The 23,329-nt window shown below is 51.2% G+C and overlaps 6 protein-coding genes and 1 non-coding gene across 7 annotated transcripts; 3 read left to right on the top strand and 4 right to left on the bottom strand.

The window, feature by feature from the left end:
- Positions 1–347: 347 nt before the first annotated feature.
- On the bottom strand, positions 348–3,323 carry SODALDRAFT_328917 (phosphatase DCR2). The gene is made up of 4 exons (XM_028610801.1): positions 2,841–3,323; positions 1,905–2,753; positions 1,224–1,750; positions 348–1,088 (listed from the first exon to the last, which is right to left on the bottom strand). Exons 1-4 carry the CDS (start codon positions 2,856–2,858, stop codon positions 827–829), a joined length of 1,656 nt encoding a protein of 551 aa, XP_028463359.1. The 5' UTR covers positions 2,859–3,323; the 3' UTR covers positions 348–826.
- Positions 3,324–3,731: 408 nt separating this feature from the next.
- SODALDRAFT_t191 lies at positions 3,732–3,815 on the top strand. Its single transcript has one exon. It is a non-coding gene; the product is annotated as a tRNA-Lys (tRNA).
- Positions 3,816–4,754: 939 nt separating this feature from the next.
- SODALDRAFT_320859 (hypothetical protein) lies at positions 4,755–5,763 on the top strand (the record flags this gene model as incomplete). The annotated part of the gene is made up of 2 exons (XM_028609570.1): positions 4,755–4,884; positions 4,988–5,763. The coding sequence occupies 2 exons, from the start codon at positions 4,755–4,757 to the stop codon at positions 5,761–5,763; spliced, it is 906 nt and encodes a 301-aa protein (XP_028463358.1).
- A 2,416-nt stretch (positions 5,764–8,179) lies between these two features.
- On the top strand, positions 8,180–10,026 carry SODALDRAFT_337511 (SPRY domain-containing protein; the record flags this gene model as incomplete). Its single annotated transcript, XM_028612699.1, has 3 exons — positions 8,180–8,435; positions 8,603–8,908; positions 9,083–10,026. The coding sequence occupies 3 exons, from the start codon at positions 8,180–8,182 to the stop codon at positions 10,024–10,026; spliced, it is 1,506 nt and encodes a 501-aa protein (XP_028463357.1).
- Positions 10,027–13,162: 3,136 nt separating this feature from the next.
- SODALDRAFT_283694 (hypothetical protein) lies at positions 13,163–15,299 on the bottom strand (the record flags this gene model as incomplete). The annotated part of the gene is made up of 8 exons (XM_028608426.1): positions 13,163–13,352; positions 13,404–14,200; positions 14,269–14,305; positions 14,393–14,620; positions 14,704–15,003; positions 15,062–15,103; positions 15,167–15,199; positions 15,265–15,299. 8 exons carry the CDS (start codon positions 15,297–15,299, stop codon positions 13,163–13,165), a joined length of 1,662 nt encoding a protein of 553 aa, XP_028463356.1.
- Positions 15,300–17,429: 2,130 nt separating this feature from the next.
- On the bottom strand, positions 17,430–18,914 carry SODALDRAFT_363402 (hypothetical protein; the record flags this gene model as incomplete). Its single annotated transcript, XM_028614555.1, has 8 exons — positions 17,430–17,558; positions 17,819–17,959; positions 18,068–18,118; positions 18,275–18,402; positions 18,488–18,505; positions 18,601–18,606; positions 18,746–18,768; positions 18,868–18,914. The coding sequence occupies 8 exons, from the start codon at positions 18,912–18,914 to the stop codon at positions 17,430–17,432; spliced, it is 543 nt and encodes a 180-aa protein (XP_028463355.1).
- A 2,944-nt stretch (positions 18,915–21,858) lies between these two features.
- On the bottom strand, positions 21,859–23,039 carry SODALDRAFT_363399 (hypothetical protein; the record flags this gene model as incomplete). The annotated part of the gene is made up of 6 exons (XM_028614554.1): positions 21,859–21,926; positions 22,140–22,236; positions 22,268–22,319; positions 22,390–22,453; positions 22,868–22,909; positions 22,970–23,039. 6 exons carry the CDS (start codon positions 23,037–23,039, stop codon positions 21,859–21,861), a joined length of 393 nt encoding a protein of 130 aa, XP_028463354.1.
- Between the last annotated feature and the right edge of the window lie 290 nt (positions 23,040–23,329).

The following is a 23,329-nucleotide window of genomic DNA, read 5'->3' as shown; positions in this document are numbered from 1 at the left end:
AAAGGAAAATAATTAAAAATGCGACGTCGGATCCAGCCCCCACTCAATGGAATGTGCATCTTTAACCTTCTTTAGCGGCGTATTCGCGTTATTAAAGAGTACAGGTCCGGCAGTAAGCTGACGATTCTCCCTTTCACCCCCACACGTCAAGATCCATCGGAGATACGGAACCCCCCCCCTTCCAAACCACCGGGAAACTCTCCGGACATCTTCAATTAACGACTTCTTACGTCGTACATAGTACCTACAGTGCATTCCCACATTCCCACCCTTCGGCTCATCTTATTTGCTCTAGACAAACTTCACAACGTGGGAAGACTTGTACTATACGTCCTGGCTTCAAGTGTAGGCAGGACTCTGATTTTGAAGTAAGACTCTTTGAACGAGACCAGAACACGGGAAAGAGGGGGCATGATAAGCTCGGGCAGTACCTATCCGTAAAGGAGACCCTGATGTCGATCAAACCTGCGTCATACGCCTGCAGATCATTTTGTGAACCCCGGTCAACTTCATTCCACCTAGCAGGTGCTCGCATGGATTATCACTTTTATCACGACTCTCGTAGACTTCAAGAGAAGGACTTCCCACAAGATATGGACATGAATGAGATTCAGGAGACTGGCATGAAATCGCAGATTTGGAGTTGCGACCTTGAAGAAATCAAACAAGTCCCTCTTGTGCATTCCGGCGCATAAGGTGACCACCATCCATCCGAACGCCAATTATTCCAACCAACCCTCATGAAATTGTCAAGGGTCAAGGAGCGACAGTTGCCAGAGAAACAAAGCAAGAAGAAGGATAAATAAAAAGGGCCCGTTCATGCCCTTCAATGCTCCGCCGGTAACACCAGCTTCCCTGCATCCACAATGATTTGTTCGTCGATGCGACTTTCAACGTCCCCGTATTCGAGCCTTTTCCAAGTCCGGATCCGCGCTTGATTCATGTCGACGTCGAACAGTCGTACGCGACGGTGATAACCGCCGTACCCTGCGTAGCCGCCGAAACCAGCACCACCTCCGTAACACATCCACAGGGCGGGCTTCTGATCCCCGTCGACGGAAAGAGCACAGTAATCGTTGACGTGGTCACTACAATATCGAGTCAGCTTTGTTATCACTCCCCCGCCACATAGAACCCAGCCAATTGAAGCCCGAGTCGCGGATTTGAAGCAGGTGAAGTAAAGTTAAGTTTTGATGGAGAATGGAAGCGGGGTAGAAACGTACTGTCCGCAGCTGACCATGAGAACGCCTTGCTCCACCAGGACATCTCGGAATCCCGAGTTGAAGTATGGCGCCGTAACACCTTCTCGCCAGTCACCCTTGATGCGATTGTGGGAATCACGATATTCCGGCAGCGGAATATGAATAAAGGCCAGGTCCATGTGCGTATGCGTGTATTCCTTGTGTTTCTTCTTGAGCCTATTTGCCGTGTTCTTGAACCACTCGATTTGGTTTGCCTTGATCCAATCGTAGCCACGATACGCGCGCTCGTTGGGCGAGTAGGAATGCGAATCGAGAAGATATAGCGTCAGAGCAGAGTGGTCCGACTTGCCACGAGCGAGGACCTCAACGTAATAATTTCCGACGCCATCGATATCGTCCGGACCTGCGCGGGAAAGGGAATAAGGCAGAGATTCGAGGATGTTCATCTGCGCCCCACGCGCAAGCGAACCCTCGTCATCGTGGTTGCCGAAGATGGCGGCATACGGTATCTTGCGCTTGATCAGGATCTGGGCAAACTTGAAGATGGCCTGTCACGGGGTCAGCAAGTCAGTCCATAGGGGCGTGAAAAAGAAAGAAAAACAGGGAAAGAAAGGAAAGGAAAACGGAAGGGAGAAAAACAAGCCATTGCGCAGTGCCCGAGGCGAAGAATGGCGAGGCGAGGTGAGGCGATGCGCCACGTACCGATTGTGCGTCAGGTGCCGTCTCCCCGTTGACTTGGTCACCCGTCAGGACGACCAGATTGGGCTTCTCTTCGTCGAGGATCCTGGCCATGAAGTCCAGTGTCCTCGGATCCGCGTCACATTCGCCGTCGTTGTAACTGTCGGGAACGGCATCGCGACATCTTCCGACGCCGGTACTCAGATGGAGATCGGCGATCTGCATGATCTTGAACTTCCCGTTCTCGGGAATGCGGGGTTGGGGCTTTACTGGGCCCTTTTGGGTTCCGCGGCGGATGGTGAGATAAGGCGCCGGGATATCATCAGCCCCAGAAAGCAGCAGAGGTGTCCCGCCGGCCATGGACCAACCATCGCGTGCCTCGACGACATCATCACCAAACAAGACGTCGACGGTGGTCACAGTTTCCTTGGAATCGCCCAGTTTGTGATTGGATGTTCGTTTCACCCAGAGACCAAGCGGCCGCGCTTCCCATGTCTCCTCATCGTCGCCGTGGATGCCCGTGTTGGTCGGATCCAACCTCCCCACCGACATGTCGAGAACTATCTTGTCGTCTGCAAGCAAATCTTCCTCCTTTTTACGGGCGACGTGTAAATAAGCGTGGCTGGCCCACTTCTTGCCAAGGTAGAGGTCCTTTTCAATACGCTGCCACTTCTCCGGGTCTAATTTACATGAGGCGAAGGGATTCATGGCCGAGCACTGGGCAATGGTGACGTCGGTGACTATCAGGCCATGGTTGTGTTGGGGCATGTAATTGTGGATGGCTTTGGGGAGGACTCTGAACTTGCGATCGAGGAAGACGATGAAGAAGAAGCTGCAGACGCTGGCGATCGCCAGCTGGACGAGGGCGCGGACCTGTCAGAGTTGGGAAGGAGTCAGGTTTTCAATCTGTCGACGACAATGACGAGGACTCGAACACTCAGTTCGTCGGAGCTAACTCACAATGCGTCGCGTAACCATTTCGAAAAACTGCGATTTGTATTATACGGCCTCTCCTTGCCCTGGAAAACAGACGCTCGATGAAACCGTTTCGTAATCCGACGGCAAATCCGCGAAGAAAACAAGGTCCTGGCAAGAAGCCACGGGTGTGGCTAGAGTAGTGAGAAACGAAGGAAAGAAATGAAGTAGTGAAAACTGAGAGCAGCCGACTCGAAAGAGCCCGTGTTGCTCTGAAGCCTGGACCTAGGCCATCTAGCAAGGGTGCGGTTGCAGTGGGAACGATGCCACGAGGATCGACTGGTTCGTGGTCGTGGTCGTGGATTGTGTCAGTTGGGGCCAAACCTTCAGCACTTCGTCCACGGAAAGCGGCGAAGCTTTAGAAAGTAAAAAGATGCGAACAATAGTTTTTGGCACTCTAGAATCGGGGTTGGAGAGGAGATGTAAGGACAAAAGTTGAGATTTCGGGTGTCGTTACAAAAAGCATCGTCCATCCCTTGGCAGGACAAGGAGTACCTACGTACAGCCCAGCTGGACGACGATGCTGGCCACGAGTACATGTACCTTACGTTGTACGGATACGAAGTAATTACCTTGTCAATATTCCGTACTTTGCCGTCCAGTCGAGAACCTTTTTATCCATGATGTATGTGGAGCAACTGCAACCCTTTTGCTCCTGCCCGACAAATGGCCCGCTGCTGGGCCAGCCAGGGATCCGGGGAAGCTGCTCCCTGGCTCTAGCTTACAGTGTAGGTACTGTTTTGTGCTGCGTACCTATGTACATACATAAGTACCTTAGGTACCTTAAGGTACCTAAGGTACTTAGTAGCGGCCCCTGTGCGGTCAAGTTGGCCAAATCGTATGAAGGTGCTACTGGACTGTATAGGTACCGTATCTGGGGGGATAGTGGAGTAGTACACCACCTGGACTAGCCTCTTAATCCCTAATAAGAGGTCGTAGGTTCGAATCCTACTCCCCCCTAACCTATTTTCGGATAGGTATGTACCTTAGGTAAAGGGGGCTAGTAGTAGCCCCTAAACCCTTACTAAGTAGATAACCGATAGCCTAGGGACCTATCCTTATCGGGATAGCAGAATAGCCTAAGGAAGGGGATTCCTTACTAAGCTACTACCAGTATAGGGTTATTATAAAGGGGGGAAGAAAGGTATAGGGGGCTACCTAGGCTCTTAGGTTCTTTCCGTAAGGTTTTTTCTAAAGAAAGGATTTACTAAAGTATAAGGGTAGGGCGTACGTGGTATTTCCTAAATAAATACTCCTAGTGCTTTTCCTAACCGATAGTGGTGGTAGTATATCCTATACCTTTCGATACCTCTAAACAGTCTATTATAACTTTAGGGTTATATACGGACTTTAATAAACCTGAATTAATTAAATAAAAAGGTACCGTATCTCTATAAGGTACTTATATACTAGTCAGGTACTTAGATTACTATTAAATACTAGAGATAGGTAGCAATTGTCCGCGATTGAGCTGAAAAAGTACTGAAAAAGTACTCCGTGTGTAAGGTACCTAGGTACCTTAATAACTATTTCAATTGGAAGACATCCTTCTGAGCTGAGGTACCTACGCGCTTCCACGTCCACGCCTTCTGCGCACTACCTCCATCCAATGCACTTTGCGCAGCGCAGTCTTTGTCACCTGTTGTCTCCCCCAGCTGGTCAAGCTGACGAAGAATCCTCCATTCCCATTTTTCTTTTCTACCATTGTCCTTCCATCTTCTCCTTATATTGCCCATCTCATCTCGTATTGATTGCATTTCATCCATCGTTTGTCTCTCTCAATACCGTCGCTATTTTGCCAACCACTCTAACACATCTAACCGATCTCTTCTCTTCATTCTCTTACCGACCAACCCAACCAACAAACCCAACTAAACATCACGGCTCCCCGATCTTACGATGGCCGACTACAATTCTATGAAGGTGCCCGAGCTTAAAAAGCTCTTGCAGGGCCGTAATCTGTCAGTCACGGGCAACAAGGCCGACTTGGTCGCTCGTCTCACCCAGAACGACAAAGAGAATGCGCCCTGTATGTCGCGTCATGTTTTACTTTCCTCTCGCCTTAACTTGCCTGTGGCATGTCTTCGATGGCGCCGGGTTTGTCGACTAATCAAAACAAATTTGCGCTATAGCTGCTCCTGAGCCTGTAACACCTGCGCCCGACGCGAACGACGAGATTCACTGGTCCGAGGACGACGAACCGCCTCCTGCTAAGGCTGCTCCTGTTGCTACCCAGGCCGCTGCTCCTGCGCCCGACAGCGAATCCGCTTCTGCGAAGCAGTCCGAGCCTGAGCCAGAGTCAGCTGTTCCAGTGCCCGCACCCGCCGCGACCGCGACCGAAACGGCGTCTGCTCCTGCCGCCGACGCTTCCGAGTTGCCTAAGGAGACTGAGACTGAAGCAGAAGCTGAGGCTAAGGTTGAGGTTGAGGTTGAGGCTGAGGCTGAGGCTGAGGCTGAAAAGCCTAAGGAGGACTTCGCACTCCATCTCGATGCGACCGACGCGTCAGAGGAAGCTCGGAAGCGCGCCGAACGTTCCAAACGCTTCGGCATCGCCAACGACACCGTCGATGAGGAGGCCAAGAGGAAGGCCGAGCGTGCCAAGCGATTTGGCATCGATGCTGGCGACCTGGCCGGCAGCCTCGACTCGGCTCTACCAGAGCGCAAGCCGAAACGAGATCGCGGTGGAGAAGGTGAACAGGACGCCCGAGACACCAAACGACACAACAATGGTGGACGAAACGGCCGGAGAGGTCGGGGCTTCAAAGGTGGTCGCGGTCGCGGCCGCCAACAAGGCGGGGTGAATCCAGGTGGAAACGGTTCCAGAAAGCAGGGAAGTGGAACCACTTCCGACCCTGCTGAGAAAGCAAGGATGGAGGCCCGCGCGAAACGCTTTGCCGCGGCTTCTTAGGTCAACCGCTGGCGGTGACTGCCCCGCGTTTTCTCCTATTTCTGGTCGCACGCAGGGTACAGAAGGGTAACTCGGCGATTGAATCTTGATGGGGCATGGGCATGATCAGAGGAGGGTAGGACGGGAATCTTAAAGCGGTGTATTCCTCTTGACTGAAGCGCGATGCGCCGGCGCGCTCAGGCTCTCCCCGCAACCCGGGAATACGACATTCGTCGAGGTACAGGCGGACACGATTACATCAATCAGAATACGGTGGCGGCGCATTTTCTGTCATGCCGAGTTTTGGTACCCATGTCCAGAAGCCATTCGCGGGTCTCCCTCCTCCTCCCTTGTTGACACAAGTGCGCAACAAAGACAACTTGTTCTCGTCTCGATACCATATGACGAACACTGCATCAACCTAACTGTCATATACGCTGTCTTTCTACCTTTTTCTGCTTCTTTAGATCGACTCGCAGTACGCAAATTCTCAGTAGATGCCGGCATGGTTTCTCTTGAATTGCGCCTCTACCTGCACACGCTCACACAGGACCGTTTTCCCCGTGCTCAAGACAGGCTCGGATATACTCGATTACGAAACATGGTTAATTCCCCCGCTGAAACGTGCCACTCTACCTACAATCGTGCTGTACATAATAGACGCGACAGAACACGAACAAGCGACATAAGCACCCTGGTAACCCGTGGCTGTTTTGCCGTTCCGTTTTAGGGATGACGATAGGACCCCGAAAAGCGGCGCGTCTCGTCGATAGCCAGGATACCCAACGCCGGCCCGGAACTGGCTGGGAGGCAAGGGCGAGATGTCGGTCGGAGGGCACGAAGTCCACGAGCTCCCCGCGCACTGGCTTCTTCGGAAGTACCCAACGCCATGAGATGGATGCAGTATCATTGATTTGCCTTATGGCGAAATGGAAAATCTTAACTTGATTGCGGGCTCTGGCCTTGGCCATTTGTGCTAACCTCCGAGATGGAAGCTCCTTAAGCTACTCATAGTGGCCTGTAGGACAACAGGAGGAAACATACGCAGTGGAGAGTTGCCATCTCGCCAGCTCACCAGCACCGCGTCCCCTCGCAACCGACAACCGAGAGCGTGAGCACGGAACACAAAGCAGTATTAACCAAGATGGACGGCACCTAGACATGACTGGAACCGAAAGGGCAAAGGATAGGGAGAGAGGAATAAGCTGTTCTATTAAAAACGGACGGTGGGCCTTGAGGTGCACTAGACATTGATACAGGATTACTATCCAAAAGCAACTGCTCTCACAAAGCAGATGTCATTCCGGCTACCTAGGTAGGTAAGGTAAGGTAGGTACGGTACGTACAAAGTATTACACATCTTAGAATGAGGGATTCCTACGAAGTACCTTAGACTGGGTATAGTACCTAAAATGCAGAGACTCAACCGTTTTCTCCTCCAGCGAAAGTTGACGTTTTCCGAAGCCGCGAAATACGCAAACACTTTTCTTCCCATTCTGATTCTTCTCTTCTTTTTTTCTTTTCTTCTTCTTCTTCCCCCCGGTATACACAGAGTAATGAATAGTTTCACTCTTCACTCCAGTTCATTTCCTCTGGCCTGGTTATCACGAAGGAAGTTCAGACCATCCTAATAAAGATTTACCTATACAACATACTCCGTGCGTACCTAAGGTGGTGCAGAAGTCGCCCCGCATTGTCCCAGGTGGGGATGCTATGGGTTTGTGGCAAGTGCGACCAGTTCATGAATATTTGCATGGTGGTCCTATAGTTCCATAGCCCGTATGCAATTAAGCGTTCAATAGAGTTGCCTCTTTTTTATTTGTATTTTTATTTTTTATTACGCGCATGCAGCCCTAGAGAGTTGCCTCGAACTGATGCCAGAGCAAAAGTCGACTGTATGATCGTGGGAGTGTAAGCAAGTAACGGGACGGCGGGACGTGCCTGATACCCCAATACTTACCTACTCCGTAGGTAATTACCTAACTGACATCTTGTCTCCACTTTGCCGCCCATTCAATCGTCCGTTCCCGGACACGGCAACTCTGGACCTGACCCAGTACAACCAACCACCACCGTCATCACACTGAGCCTCTTTGACGTCGCCTTTCCATCTTCCATTCTTTTCCATCGTTTTTCCTCTAGTGTTTTGCTTCCTCGAACTCTCCAAACAGCTTCCCATTCCTACAAACTACTCCTTCGACTATCGGCCTCGTCATCGTCCTTATCGCCAGCCAGTTTAGAAAACAAGCTGCGAATGCCACGCTTACGGCGGTGACGCCAGCCGTCCCCTCTCCCCTCGCTGCACCTGCGAACATCTCGACCCGACTGGTATCGACGTCGAACCCTCACCATATCGCTTCGCACCCGCCCTTTCATCTTCATTTCATTCTGTTGCATTTTCGCCCTATTATCACAGCCTTGCACAGCCTTGCCCAACATGGCGCCCACCCCTCCAAACTCGGCCCTGAACGGCGTCATCATCGGTCTCCTCTCCTCGTTCGGCTCAGCTATCCTCATCGCCCTCATCTTCCTCGTCATCTACTTCTTCCGATACACAGACACAGGTCGAATCTTCCTCGACCGCATAGGCCGTCCGGGAGAGTACGATGATGAACAAGCATTTGCACGCGAGGAGGCCGAGGCGCTTGAGACCATGGATGACCTCCAGCGGACTGAGTACTTGCGAGCCAAAGGTAAATTCAATCTTCAGGTCTTCTAGTCCTCTCCCCTCTTCTGCATTTCCTTTTTTTTTTTTTTTTTGGTCTTTCCTTCTCCTTTTTCTTCCTTTCCTTAAAATCTCGACACCGACGCCACTCTCTGTACTGTTCCGTTGCTAACGCATATCATCTTCGTTTCCCAGCCTTTATTGCCGCCAATCCCCCCGAATCCCTTCAGACCGATATCTCTTTGTCGCAATATCTCGCCATTCAGGAAAAGGGGGTCTCCGCTTGGGAATTCGAGCCCGAGTTGGAAATCGCAAACTGCTTCGTTGAAGGTCGGACCGAAATCGAATTCTTTGATTCCGAATGCACCGTCATGAGCAACCTTCCCGTACCGAAACAGAACGAGGTCTACTACTGGGAAGCTAAGATATTTGATAAGCCCGAAAACACCTTGCTGAGCATCGGAATGGCTACCAAGCCGTATCCCCTGTTTCGGCTTCCAGGTATGTTACCATATAAATCGACTGCATGTGCCTCTGGGCGGTGTCGGGCGGTTTGCACGATTGTTATATATTCCCCCCTTCTCCCCTTTTTTTGGCCCCTTCCATTCATTAATTCATTCTTGTCTTGTCTTTTTTTTTTTTTTTTTACTCCCTTTAGCTGACCCTTTCACCCAGGATATCACAAGTACTCTGTTGCCTATATGTCGACAGGCCATCGCCGTTTCAATCAACCGTTTAACCCGACACCTTATGCACCCTCTTACGTCCAAGGTGACGTTATAGGCGTGGGCTACCGGCCGCGGACGGGAACCATCTTCTTCACTCGCAACGGCAGGAAGCTGGACGACGTAGTGCACGGGTTCAAATCTCACAACTTCTTCCCGGCGGTGGGCGCGAACGGCCCCTGTAGCGTTCACGTCAACTTCGGCCAAGCCGGTTTCGTATTCATTGAGGCCAACGTCAAGAAGTGGGGCCTCGCCCCGATGACCGGTAACTTGGCCCCTCCCCCGCCTTATGGTTCCGAACAGGGCGACATACTTTTGGAAGCAGGCCGGAAGGACGGATACTCCGGCAGTAGTAGTAGCGCTGTTCAGACCCATCACGTCTCCTCCCACTCAGTTCAGCCTTCCCGAGACAACGCCGGCCAAACGCTGAGTGCAGCACACGGCCATGGGCGGACAAGGAGTGGCAATTTCCGGGTACTGCCTCCGAGGAGCCCCGGTCCCACCACTAGCCCGACCGACATTTCTCTGGCGCACTTCGTCCCCACCGACGACGGAGGTGAATCCAGCAGCAGCGCGCCTGCTGTCCATCCCCGCCATGACGAGCACGTGGTTGGGCTGGGCATGCAGGATGCGCTTAACCCACCTCCCGAGTACACCAGTCCAGAGCAGTCGGAGGCAGGAAGTCGCCGGAACAGCACGGATAGCGACAATACTCCCCTCATCCGGGTGATCAATAGGAGTCGCGGCAGCTCGGCGGCCGCTGCTGCCGGATCTTCTCAGCCGCCGATACCCAGCTACAGCGACGCTATTAGGGACGGGGCCGGGAGTGCGTTAGGTAACGGGCCTGGGATCACCCGTCACGTTTCTCGATCCCGATCCCACAGCGCCCAATAAAGAAACTCAAAAACAGATCTACAGAGAGTGGCCAAGGCGGGTCGTCCTCGGCATGTCCTCGGCATCACGGCTACGAACAAGTACGGTATACCACACTATTGACGGCATAAAGCAAGTATGGAGTTGTCGGAAGAATCGACGGGACGAGACTATCATTTACCTCGGACCGGTCCTCATTTACACCAAGGCGAACTGGAGTTCAGGCTCTTTCTTCGGTTTGTTTTTGGTTGGCTTCTGTTCCTTTGATTTTGAATTAGCGGGGTTGACGGATCACGACTCAGTACGGAGGAGGGACGGGGAAACCAATGGATTGTCTTTTTGCTGGGTTGCTTGCTAGCGTCACAGATACCTTCAGCTCGAATCGACGCTTCCTTTTTTTGCTTCCTCTTTTTTTGTTTTGTTCACTCCTTGTTTTTCTTTTGTACTTGTTTCCAGCTCTACGGGATACGTTCCAGGCGCGCCTGGGCATGGCTGGATTCTCAGAGCTCAACCCCTTTAACCCTTGATGGCGCCCAATGGGGATGTACGGGTGGCGCGGCACGCCATGTCTAGCTACTTCATACCTAGCAGGAGGTCGAATACACTGTCTCGCTTTTCTGTAAATGTTGTGGTCGAGCTCCGAAGTGGGCAGTCGGGCTTGAGGCCTGTCCCATTGTGGCGAGTCTGCCCTGTGAGCATCTCCCCTGGTCACATTCCCGATCCCGTCTCTCTAACCTCACGGAAACGATTCCATCCGGGCCCATCATACTCGGCCCGAGAACGCCACAAAACCTACAAAGATGGAAGGGTTATGACGCGGGGACTATACTCCGTAGAACAGCCGCTGTTGGGCTAGCCATCTTTACGAAAGTGGCTGTTGCCTGGCGGCTTCGTCATACTTCCATTGGCTTCGACTCGTTTGGCATTGGAAACCTCGTGTCGTCAAGTGAATAGTAATCATTACCTTAGTTACTATCCCGTCCGACCATACGTTGATGCATCGACGCCACCATGGCACGTCTCTCCGTACTGCGTAATGTGCCCCTCTGTTCTGTGCCTCTTCCTCAAGGAATCAAATGTTGAGTCAGCCCTTTTTACTTTACTTTTTTTAGAAAAGAAAAAAGAAAAAAAAAGAAGAAGAAAAAGAACAACTACCTCTCTTTCCGTGAAAATTAGACAGTATATGGTGTAGTGGACACTATGTGTGTGTCATCTCCAACTACCTTACCTACCTTATGTTATGTGTTAGTTCAGTACCTTAAGATTATTAACCAAGAACCACAACGACACCAGCTTCCTCCCCTTGGGGGCCCAGATCCTCCACTAGTTTAATCTACGTACGCTCTGGTTTTCGCATTCCGTAGGACTTGGCTGTCGATTTTCACACCCATGGCACACCCTGAACATAGCCGTAGTTCTTTGCCAGAGAGAAGGGCCATCAGAGCGAGAGACATCGGAAGTCGGGACCGGGGAGGGGGGACCTAACCTTAACCTGCCTTAGACTGTATGTCTACCGCTCGAGAAGCTAAAGGAGGCGATGGCTATGGCTATGATTAGTTATTCTTAGCTTCCCCTTTGGGAGGGAGGAGCTAGCTGCACCTCGGAACGCATGGCTCCCCGTACCCTGCCTTTTTTCCCTTCCATTGTAACACGGCCGGATGCGGCTCTTGCACTGCACTTGAGAAGAACCGTGATGGGACTACGGCCAATGGGGCAGACGAGTATTTGGAAGGCAAGGAAGAATAGACAAGTGGTGGTACACGAGATGAGAAGGCTGGGGAATGGCGGGCTAGTCCAGCCGACGTGACGACGTTCATGGCAGACGGATGGATGGATGGTCACTCGACATGGATGGACTCACGCTCCACGGAACCCAACGGCTCCGAAGCACGCTTCCGCAGTGCGTATACACCGAGTCAGCCTAACTGCGTGTAAGCCCAGTTGTTCGGCTGCCTACATAGCTGGAAATCTCAATAGCGCAATCACCAGAGAAATACCTGGGCAAGGTCAATACAGACGGTAGTGCCACGTGGGGAGACATGAACAAGTTCCTTGCAGGTCTCTTAGTGGACGACCACACTCGAGAGAGATGTTTTCTCCGAACAATAACAACAATAACTGAATTGAGACATCCGCTTTTCCCCCCCGGATCTACATATATTAAAGGTATACTAAGTAAGGTATACAATTAGATCCTCAAACAGATACGAAGTACGAGGCAGTCGAAGACAAGCCGCAAGAGTCGTACAGGAACCCGGACTACTGACCTCCACCAGCCAGTCCCTTCTGCGTCTCCCTTTTGCTTCTTGCTGCATGCTCCCTGCTTTCCATACTAACGTTCTGTGCTATGGCTGAGGACGAAGGGAGAAAATCAACGCTAAAAAAGCAGCCCACCCGCTGCATTACCAAAAAAAAATTCAATCCATCAACGCCCCTCAACGCCAACTGTTTTCTCCATCCGTGCGAAGAAACAACCAGGAAAGAGTCCTTAACGCCGCCAAGTTGATTAGACGATGTTCTCGTGGGAAAAAAAAATTAACCCACCCGCAACACCGGTATCCCATTTTTGTTCCCCGGAAGCGAGTCCTAACCAGGCCAAATGTACGTCATGTCTTTCCCTAATATCCGTAAGGAGCGTGTTTTCCGTCTATAATTATGTTTTCGATATGACTCTGGGTCCGAATCGTATTGTGTCGTCGAAGGAGCGAGTGTGTGTAAAAAGAATGTGCTAAGTTGGTTCGTTATTCGTGTCCGTCAAGGAATGTCCAAAGTGGGGGTATCATGTATTTGTAAGGAGTGTCGTGAGCTATCCGGCATTGTCGTCCAGGTGCATCGTTGTTCAAAGGAGTGTTGTTCAAAGGAGTGTCGTGCGAGGGTGTGCCCAAGTCTAGCTCGGGTTCATCGTGAGTATCGTCAAAGGAGTGTGACCGTACATTGGCGTTGAATTTGGCGTCCAAAGGTATTAAAAGACCCGGTATGATTAAAAGGTTGAGCCATCGAGGGCGGAAACAAGAAAAAAAAGTGGAAAAAGGAAGTGGAAAAAAGAAGAGAAAAAAAGAAAGAGAAAAAAAGAAAGAGAAAAAAAGAAAGAGAAAAAAAGAAAGAGAGAAAAAGAAAGGGAAAAAAAGGAAAAGGGAGACGAGCCCCGGAGCCCAAGTCAGTTTGTTGATGACGAGCAGAAGATGTGACTGGGGGGCATGCTCTCGATTTCGGACATCCCATCCTCCCTCGGATCGCTGTAGGCGATAGAGCCTTCGAAATTGGACGAGGCCGGGCTGTAGCCGGCGAAGACGGGAGAAGGGATGCTGAGTTGCTGTGGGTCGGTGTAGCCCGGCAGAAGTAAAGGGCTCACATGGGCAAGCGACGGCGACAACTCGGTGCTGGCCATAGGAAGAAACTCCGGGCTGGCCATAGGAAGAAACTCCGGGCTGGCCATAGGAAGAAACTCCGGGCTGTAACTGTAGATTGCATGGTCGCCGTACGGCACATATGTATAGGATGATGCCTGAGGTACCGCGCACCAAGGGAGAGGGCCACCAAGGATGACGTTTGGAGGGTGCATCTGGGGGAACAATATCGGTTGTGCAGGTGTGCTCAGGCCCATCGCGAACTGGAGGGTTGTAGCCGTGTCCATCGGGAACTGCATCAGTCTAACGGGCGTGTAGGCGTCGGTGTTGTGGCCATAGCTCAGGTGGCCACCAAGGACGCGGCTGTACGTGGCCACGATTGATCGGGCGCAGAGGTTCCCAAAAAAGGCAGTCCCAATCTCCGGGAAAAGACGCTCCAGGAGGATCGCGACGGTATAGTAGTGCGCGATGGTGACCAGTGTGGCGGGCGTGGGTCCCTTCTCCTGCAGCAACATGACGGGCAGAGAAAAAAGCCAGGTCCGGAGGGGCCGCAGACGTTCGAACTGCTCCGCCGCCGATAGATTAAGAGCGATTTTCCGAGATCCTCTCAGGAAGCCGGCGAGCTGCTGAATGGGCTTGGAGTCCTCTCCGCACTGCTTCACGAACAGCTCGACCTTGTACAACTGATGCAGGGTATAGTTGAGGGCATCGAGGTTCTCCTTGGGCGGCTGACTCGGTTGGTGGTCCGGGCTGGGAGCGGGCGACGAACGTGGGAAACTGCTGCCCGTCTCATTGAGAAGATCGTAGAACTCCGAGCCCTGGCCCAAGCCCCACAAGACATCAGTGACCTACAGCCGTCTGTTAGCCTCTTGTCACAAATCCTGGTTTTGCCGGGGTCCAAGAGGGCAAAACATACCGAACAGGCCCCCTGCATCAGCTGGGTCCAGGTCCGCCTACATCGTTGTCAGTGTGAGTCGTCAAAAGGGACAGTCGAGAGGGGCTGGGTGGCCGGGAAACCGGCTCCGGGACAGGAAACTCACCAATCAGTGGCCTGCCACGACAGGAGAAGCGAGGCAGCGAGGGCGGCATTTAATGTCTCACCCGAGAAAGTGCCGATGGCCAACTTCAAACCTCCAAGGGCCCGGCCACGGTGCTCATATGCCATATTACCCACGATTGGACAGTCGGTCAGGGAAGCGATGTGCATGGCCGAGAAAGCTAGGAGCGAGTCCATGAGGCAGCGATGCCTTGTCCCGAGGTTCAAGATGCTGTCAAGATGACGGTCAGTTCTTTGGTTCTCGCCTGGGAGATTCTGCATGTTCGCAAGAAGCGTCGTTCCGCGTGCACTTACGCCGGAATGTAGCTGGTCCAGATGGTGAGGCAAACGACATTCATTCCAGCCATCTGGTCGAAAATCGACGAAACATGGTAAATGAGCCTGAGTTCCTCGTCCGAATAGTGGGATGGGTGGGGGGGCGAGGTAAGATTGATGCTGGGGAAGGGAAAGGTGCCCGTACGGCGCCATTCCCTGATGGCCACAACGATCTCGTTTGTCCACATCAAATCGGGCTTATCGGGGGTGCCAGAGCCTTTGTGAGGCACAGGTATGTCATTGTAGGGGCAACGAATCTTGTGCTTCGTGCAGTTGCGGCTGGTTTCCCGAGTTAGCTGGCATAACGAGGCTGGTTCAATGGGGAGAGTTGACTAACCATTGGGGGAAAACCTCATCGCATCGGATGTGTCGACGCTTGCTAAACATATACGGTTAACCATATTGGACGCCACCCCAGCATATCCCGAGTAACAATACGTACCAGGTGTCGCAGCCCTTGCGCGACTTGGTGTGGCTGAACCAACATGTTAGCCAAAGACTCGGTCTTGCCTCGACTCCAAGGACACAATCAAGACGTACCTTCGACGTGGAGGGCCACCACCAGGACCAGCCATTTTTTTGTATTACCTTGTTGGAAAGCCCCAGAAGCGAACTGAAAGAGAAAGAAATTGCAGTCGAACGGTCAGCCAGACATGCTTCGTGCACCAATTAGCTTCATCCTGGTGCAAGGAGACTCACATTAAAAATAGACGGAGAGCACAGGCCCTCTATGAAGAAGTATGAAGGCAGCGAGCGTAGTGTTGTCAGATAGGAGATGAGAAATTAGGGGGATGGCGCAACCTGAAGCCAGGTCAAGGAATAGCTCTGGGAAGCCGAGCGTTTGCCCCGGTTCCTTGATGCTGGTGAGATTGCAAATGGAGCGTTCCGTCTCCGTTGGCTCCTTTCTCCCCGAGGGTCTCGACTCTCGACTTGACCGTTGTAGAAAGCGAGGGTGGATGATTTCAAGAATTTACTGGCTGGTTGGGTGAACCTGCGTGTCGGCGGGACTAAATTCACTGTGTCCCGTGGCAGCACGGCAGCGAGCGAGCGAGTAGCCTTGAAGTATACGCGATATTCGTTCTGGTGATGTATGGAATTCGCGAGTTTTCCGCAACGAGAGCGGTCGGGTAGGAGAGGAAGGAATTATATATCTGAATGGAGGGGAAAAAGAAGACGACAAAGGAAGAAGACACAATTAAAACGCGGAAGCGAATGACAGGAGTCGACGAGGACTTCCTAACGAGTAAGTAAGGGAAAAAGCGAGTGAGTAGGGGGAGAGCGAGGGACAGCGTGCCTGGTGATGTTGACCATATGCTCTGGCTGCAGGAAAAGACTGGGCAGCGCATTCGGGCTGGGGTGGGATGGGAGTCGCCTTTATATTTCTGCAAAGAGACCGACCAAGTGAGACGTGACAGCACCGGGAGAAGTACCGCCTCAGGTGTGTCCCGCATTGGCTAAGACCTGGAAAACACATGCACCACCAAGTGCACCTGAGACCCCATCCGTAGGTGGGTCCCTCTAGCCCTGACCTCAGAAGATGAGGCGTGAGATGCGTGCCGGCTGGCCCGGGAGGTTTACACTCCGGGGAGGGGGAGGGGAGACTAAGAGAAATAGAGAGAGAGAGGTGGTATTACGACGTACGACAGGGCAATACCCACGCAGACATTACGTACCTGATTGGGGGATGTGCTGCCCTGTGAAAAAAGCAATGCAGCAATACTAGGACCCAAGGTTTGTTTTAAAACAAGGACTTCCCAAAGCTAAGGTAGAGCAGCACAGAAGCCCAACCCAAACAACACCAGCACCTCGACCCTGGCACCTGGCCATGAAGCAAGCATCCGTGGCAAGCCCCTACTGGGATGGCACTTGACAGAGCGGAATAGCTTAGACAATTCTCGTCGCTAGGTCAGGTACAAGCCCTGTGACTGAGAAGTTTTCGCCACTGCATGTACCGGTAGGTGCTACACTACCATTACCACCTAAGGTACGTAAGCAGCACTGGAATATAAGTACCTCTGTACGGATAATCAGTCACCTCAATACCTTAGGTAGGTGCACACAAAGTAAGGCGATGTCTAGTGGTTTGCACGTGGGATTGTCACTCCCTCAACGCCCGTCAGCGCTTCGGCGGCCCTCCCCGTCTCGAAGGGTCACATATTACTCAATGAAAGACGGGACGAAGCTTTCGGGCTGGCTTTATTTTGTTTTATTTTATTTTAGCGCAGGCGAGGGTTTTATGTGATTTATTTAGCGCCCGGAGCCGGGTGTATAAAAGTTGACGCTCAAGAAAGATGCCATTTCGCCCATGGTATGATATCGACAAACGCCGAATAGCATATCCTCCATCCGCACTACACTAGTATACACTGGATCTTTAGGTTTCTTGCTGTTTTGCCATTTCGAGGATCGACTTTTGACGGTCATTCTACGCGCATTATTTACGGATTATCATCACCGCCATTAGGGTTCGGGCGACTTGGGAAATCGGGCGGGTAAACCAGTTCCCGAGGTCATGTTTGATCAACTCCTCTTTCTATATCCGTGCCATTAATCTTCTGGCTACTGTCTCTGCCGCCGACTCGTCGCTCGTCATAGTTATGCTAGACTCGACCGAGTGCCGAGCCGCTGACCGTCCGTGTCCTACAGCCCAGTCTCGCCCCTTGATTACCGCCATTTATCACGTTGGTTGTTTCGCTGCCTCCTGCTCATTTTGTCTTTGAGAGCAGAATGTCATGGACCTGGTGTTCAATGTTTACGGTCATCCCTAATGGTTTGAGGAAGTCGGCCAGTGAATCTTGTTCGCGGTTTCGCAAATCCCGAAACGTGGCTGTGTTCTGGCGCGCACACACACACAGTTCCAACGTGATTATGGGCCCATCAAAAGCAAGGGTCCCCGTCCCTACGACCTACGTACGCACTACGGAGTAATTAGCATGGGTGCAGGGAGATCTCTTACTTCCCGGCCTTTCCCATGACTATTTCTTCGGTTTTCCTTATTCCCGTCTCGAGTGGGATGTTCCGTCGATCCAGCGCACCGGATTATGAGAGAACCACTATGCCAAACTCAATTGATGTCCAGACAGGGGGGGCTAACCAAATCATTTCGATCCGACTTCTGGACTAGAAGTCGGTCCAGCACTAATGACACCGCATCTTGAAGCAGCGCACACAGGAGACAGTGCACATCCACTGGGCTGATATATGAGTTGGATCGGGATGATGAATGTTTCCACCGCTCCCGGCTTGTACGTTTCGCGGCTAGGTACTCGGAATATCTATCCGTAATTAGTGGGAATAGCTAAAGGTGCCCGAGTAGAGCCTAGAATCCATGAAGTCTACGTACGTAAGTAAGCCCCTTCATCGACGCCGCGGTCACAATAGACACATCATCGTTCTAGCAATTGGCACTCGGTCTTTTGTTTGAATTTTCGTTCATGTGTGTTCCTCGGCTCGTCGTTGACCCAGGAGCGGTTTATGGGACATCTACAACCTACACGATTATCAATGCCCAGGGTCAGGATGGATAGCGCTAGTAAATGCTATGGGACACCCCGGCTAGCGAGCCAATCGGGGCTGGGATCTGTAGGGTGCTGTCAAGAACGTTCAAAATCGACTTGAGAGCACCCTGGAGCTGAGAGTCGTCAGTAGACCGCCTTTCCTCCCCCACTAGCGACCCGCCTGGTTCGAACCTAACAGTAATAAAACGAATCTGACCGAATTGCTTGGAATGGAACCAGCTTTCATAAAATCTTACTACGGCGACAGAAGGAAGAGCCAATCGCTTGAGCAAGCATGCATAGCGGCATTTGGTCAATCGGCAACAGACATTCCGGCAGGCTAGCCAATTAAGGTACCGTGTGGAATGAATATACTCACCCCGCGCTAGTGCAGAGTGACAGGACATAACCGAGTAGGAGCGAAACTTGTCCGTACAATATGTTACGTTATTAGTTAAGGGAATATATTAGGGGCGCTCTATTCTGTAACTATCCGTACTTCGAGGTACGTCTCTAGTGTATACGCAGCTTCTCGGTGAGAGCATAACTGCGCAGTTGACCGAGCGTCAAAGTGCTGACAAAGTAATAAATCGCTGGTTCTCCAAGCCGCTAGCGGTAACTAAAACGCCACGACCCAGTTCATCACGAGGCAGTAGTCCAGGGGACTTGTGGCGGTGAATTGACTCCAGACATTGCGAAACAAAAAAGACGAGAACTAAGCAAGTGCATCTGGTAACGCTTAGGCAGACCATTGCCGCTGTTCTGCGTTTGATACATGCGATTACCTGCAACCCCCCGTTGGGAGCGGAGTCGAGTATTCGTAGAAAGCTTCGGTGGGTTAATTACCGGATACCTGCACAGTGAACAGCAGAGGTTTATTGCACAACATAATAGGCCCTGGCGCCCAGGATTTCTGGACAGACTCTAATTGGCTGTCTTCCGAGTCACGTGATATATACATCCTGTCAACAGAGGCCCTGGACTAAATGAAACTGATATCTGGCTTGAAACCTAAAATCCGTGAGCCCTGCGAGGTTTTTATAAGGTTGAGAGGGATGTCAATTGGGGATTTATACTTTACCACTCATCAAACACTTGAATGGATTTCTCAGAGAGCATTTCCGGATGACTTAGGCTCCCGTATCCAGGTTCGGTGGTCTTCCCAGGTCGTCGAAATGACAAATGGTATTTCGGGAAGCCACATCTACAGAAGAAAGTGCTTGAAATAGGTGTCAAGTTCTATCAACCCCCATTCCTATTCGAGCTGATGTCATACAAATAACCGACGAGTACACAAATCGGGCAGCTTTCAGCTGGGATAGACAACAAACCAACATTCAAGGCCAAAAGGTTTTCTGAACCATGATGGCACGAATCGAGAGTTCATTCGCGAGGTGCCTTGCACAAACATTGCGGTCCGTTCTTCCACAGGTGCAAGAGTACAGAGGAATTGGTTCTGCAGTCGAGATTCTGCGACCCCTCCGGTTGTTTATTGCCGAGTTTAGGAAACCCCCGAATGCGACATCGTCCGTAACTGATCAGGATTATGTGTAAAGGCTTTCAAGAGACAGTTATCCGAGGAGATTTCTTTAGCCCTGCCTTGTTCTGGAAGCCCCCTTTAAAATGACAACTGTAGGTTGTACATCTAGCACTAGGCCCCCCGTAAGGATACTGGGGGCACGAGGGAACCGAGGCGAGGGAGAGAAAGACAGGAGAGAGACAAGAAGACCGAGTCGTTTCGCCTTATATGTATTAATGGCCTCCTAGCATGGGTGTGACTACCCCGAGTACTATACACGGTGAACTTTTATGTACGCGCTGTCCACTCGAGCCATCCGAGTCAGGAAAGAGAAGCTTATGAAAAAAAGCAAATGCCACTGCACTTTTTGTAACGATGGCCATGATAGGCGCATTCTCGCGTCGTGTACCTACTATGCGACATTCCTTATTATGTCCGCGAAGCTGTCATCACGTATATCCTTCAACCTGGAATCCTAGAATGCGGCGTCTTTCAGGGCCTGTCGGAACAAGACAGCGACAGGCGAAAATCCAGGTATTATCAATTAGAAATGCCCGCTAAGTAGGTAACACAGGTGTGCTGCTTCAAGCAGACAACAATTTCGCCGAGCTTCGCTTTTAATTTATTTCTGTTCGTCAACTTACAACGCCCCTTTTTTTTTTTTGTCGTTTCCTCTCAACGGGGTTTGTAGGAAGGGCAGAAGTGAAAATAGCCAACGATGCACTTGGGACCGTTGTTTCTTAGAGGGGCGACGATCTTATTAGTGTCCACTCACTCACCAATCGCATAGGTTGACCGGGCTCCATGATCGCTCTCCCACCAATCATGGGCTGCTAAGTCGAGACCGGCGTTGTGGCTGTGGCTGTCGGGATCGAGTTTCGATGCCTGGGCATTGTCATTTGGAAGCTGCGACAGGGGTGTGCAAGCCCCTTGGCTGGCGGCGTCCTGCATGACGCTGTCGCTGTCGCTGTGGGCCATTCAACGGCGGGCTTGGCGTATTGGCAGTCCGGGCTGTCTACGCTATACTGAATCCGGTATGGACTGTTTCTATTCTTAAAACACGACGGTAGGGACCAGGGAAGCGAACCTACAACGTACTCGTCCTAAGTAATTCATTACCATCATAACTCATTGCAAGTCAGCAAGTAGCAAACGGAGAGAGAATAAAAGAAATAAAAAGAAACTATACGCGAAGTGAGACGACGGTCGATAGCAGAAGATTGTTTTATATAGGTATGTACATAGACGAGACCCGGCCTTGCAAGTCTTCTTAGACCGTTCTGGGGGGTTCTATTAATAGTTTCAGCCTTGGAAGAGTAATAACAGAGCCGCAGTGGCAGTGGGGTTGACGATTCGTACTGAGTGCATATTAGATAGGCTATAAGGAGCGAGCGGGGGTCGTCTATTATCCCATAGTGTATTCATCGACAGCCTTAACGGCTTTTTCTCTGCCCTGAGAAATTGAGGTACGCCGCCACGTGTGAGGTTGGGGATCCATCTCCGTAACGGTGAATAGCCTACAGCATCACCTACCACGCGGTGATGAGATGTTGGACCTTCTAGATATTTAAGCACTTAGTCCATGTTGTCACGGTATTAGTTTAATCATTCTGGCGCTAGGACTTTGATGTATATCTGCCCGTGTTCTAGACCGAGAATCTTGGAAGTGGATCTTCCTCCGCCTTGCCATCTTTAAACCCAAAGGGAACCGAGGGGTATATTCTCCGTTCTAATATAGACACAGTGCTTATATCTAATAGTGCCGTATTAGGGTGCTTGGGCATCGGGACTTTTGTCAATCCGTGACCTGGTTAGTTCTACCTTACACAGGAAGGGCCCGGGTGATAAAGGAGAGGGGGCATTTGGATAACAAATTTTGCGGACCGAGGATAGGCAATCTAGTGGTTCCCCTTTTCCCTAGAAGCATAGGCAGAATTTTCCGAATAGCTAGCTTTGGAAAGCAGTAATATGTATAAGCGAAGACGGCGGCGAATGCAGATGGTGGGGGTTGATTCCCCTTTTCCTTCTGATCTTTAATGCAGCGAAATCCTAATATGATTGGTCCCAATCAAGGAGCGTTACACCACACGACACTATAGTTGTCGGGCCTTCTTCTCCTCACCCGGCTCTGTGATGCTGGGTTTGGACAACCAAGGCCGATATTGACGAGTGGCACTGGGAATTCTCTACAGTGTCAGTCGAGGAGGTCCCATGCACAAGGCCAAGAAGAGATCCGAAGTCGGCGGGGCGATCTAACGCTAGTCAATGACAAATGGAAAACAAGAAAAAGAAAAGAAATAGTCTCCCCCGGCCTTCCCCCGACCTTCCCCCAAACTCCAGGAAAGAAGACGGACATAGTTCGGATGGTATTGACTTTTTCGGGTGATTCAACTACTGACCCTGGGCGCTGTGCATCATAAACCCGAGGGCCTGCGGAGTACACTCATTGGGGGAGGGATCAGTGCCACGGCAGTTGATATAGAACACCCAGGTGAACTGATGCATGGACAACCACAAGCAGTCTCACGATATTCGCATGCGCAGAGCCCTGACTAAGGCACTTGATGTTGTACGAAGCACTGGGGGTATCGTAGCAAATCAATTCTTCAGTACCTTGTAACACGCTGTATACCTTAAACTACGACGTACGGAGTCGCAGTACATATATCGTGGCCATGGTCATTCGTCGGAACCTTGAGATCTCGCATAACACCTAAAACATGTTTGATTCCACAGCCTCTTCCACTCAGCTGGGCGTCGTGTAGTGTAATTAAAGAGACGAACTAACCATGCCAGGAATGGTGGCCCAACGCCGTTACCTAACTCTACACGTGAGAAGATCGAACGGTTTCCCCGCTCCTACACCGTTAGTAAACAAGCCCCGCCCGCGATTAGGTGAATGTCACAAAAACTTCGTAGATTTTCTTCCGCCGATTGACAGCATCCTGTACGTTGTATCTGTAAAATGAAGCGATAGGCCAGATGAATAAACTTATCAGTTAGGTATATAAGGTAGGCTCCGCTTACCAGCTCCTTAGATACGATAACCAGAAACAAGGAAGCAAAAGAAAAGCAATGGTCCCACATACTTATGGTACCTTGTATTTCCTTTCCAGTCCTACGTCACTGAACTCGGCCGAGTGAGAAACCACAGTGAGAAAGACGGTAACTGCCTCTCAAGCATGAGTGGATAAGACAAGACACAACCCTAAAAAGCCAGGCGCAGTACGCAAAACTGTCGAGGAAGGTTTTTCCACGTTGAAACTATGAAGTGCCTCGAAATCTTTGAAGAGGGCCATCGTACACAGCCTACCATATGCACGTAAATAATCGATCCCACGTACTCGGGTATGTTTTGATTTGCTGACTTTTATTATCTGGCTAATCCCGGTCTCGATGACACGTTACCTAAATAAAGAAAGGATGGATGGCTGTGTCACGCTTGCAAGGTAGCAACACGGTCCTGAAATGCCCTGCCCCGACCTTATCCGATGAGAAGGATAAGAAACGGCGTAATCTTTATTATGCGCACATGGTAACGTTTTCACGACGTACTGTAGTGGTCTCCTTTCACGCCTCACTGGGCGGG

The sequence above is a fragment of the Sodiomyces alkalinus genome (genome assembly GCF_003711515.1).
Source record: "Sodiomyces alkalinus F11 unplaced genomic scaffold SODALscaffold_11, whole genome shotgun sequence".
In the NCBI taxonomy this organism is placed as follows: Eukaryota; Fungi; Ascomycota; class Sordariomycetes; order Glomerellales; family Plectosphaerellaceae; genus Sodiomyces; species Sodiomyces alkalinus.
This window is presented reverse-complemented; position numbering and strand designations above follow the sequence as displayed.

Excerpts from the sequence above, each read along its gene's own strand:
- SODALDRAFT_328917 (XM_028610801.1), bottom strand. Across the intron at positions 1,751-1,904 it reads CGGCACCTGACGCACAATCG|GCCATCTTCAAGTTTGCCCA; the intron begins GTACGTGGCGCA and ends ACCCCGTGACAG. Across the intron at positions 1,089-1,223 it reads CTCATGGTCAGCTGCGGACA|TGACCACGTCAACGATTACT; the intron begins GTACGTTTCTAC and ends TCGATATTGTAG.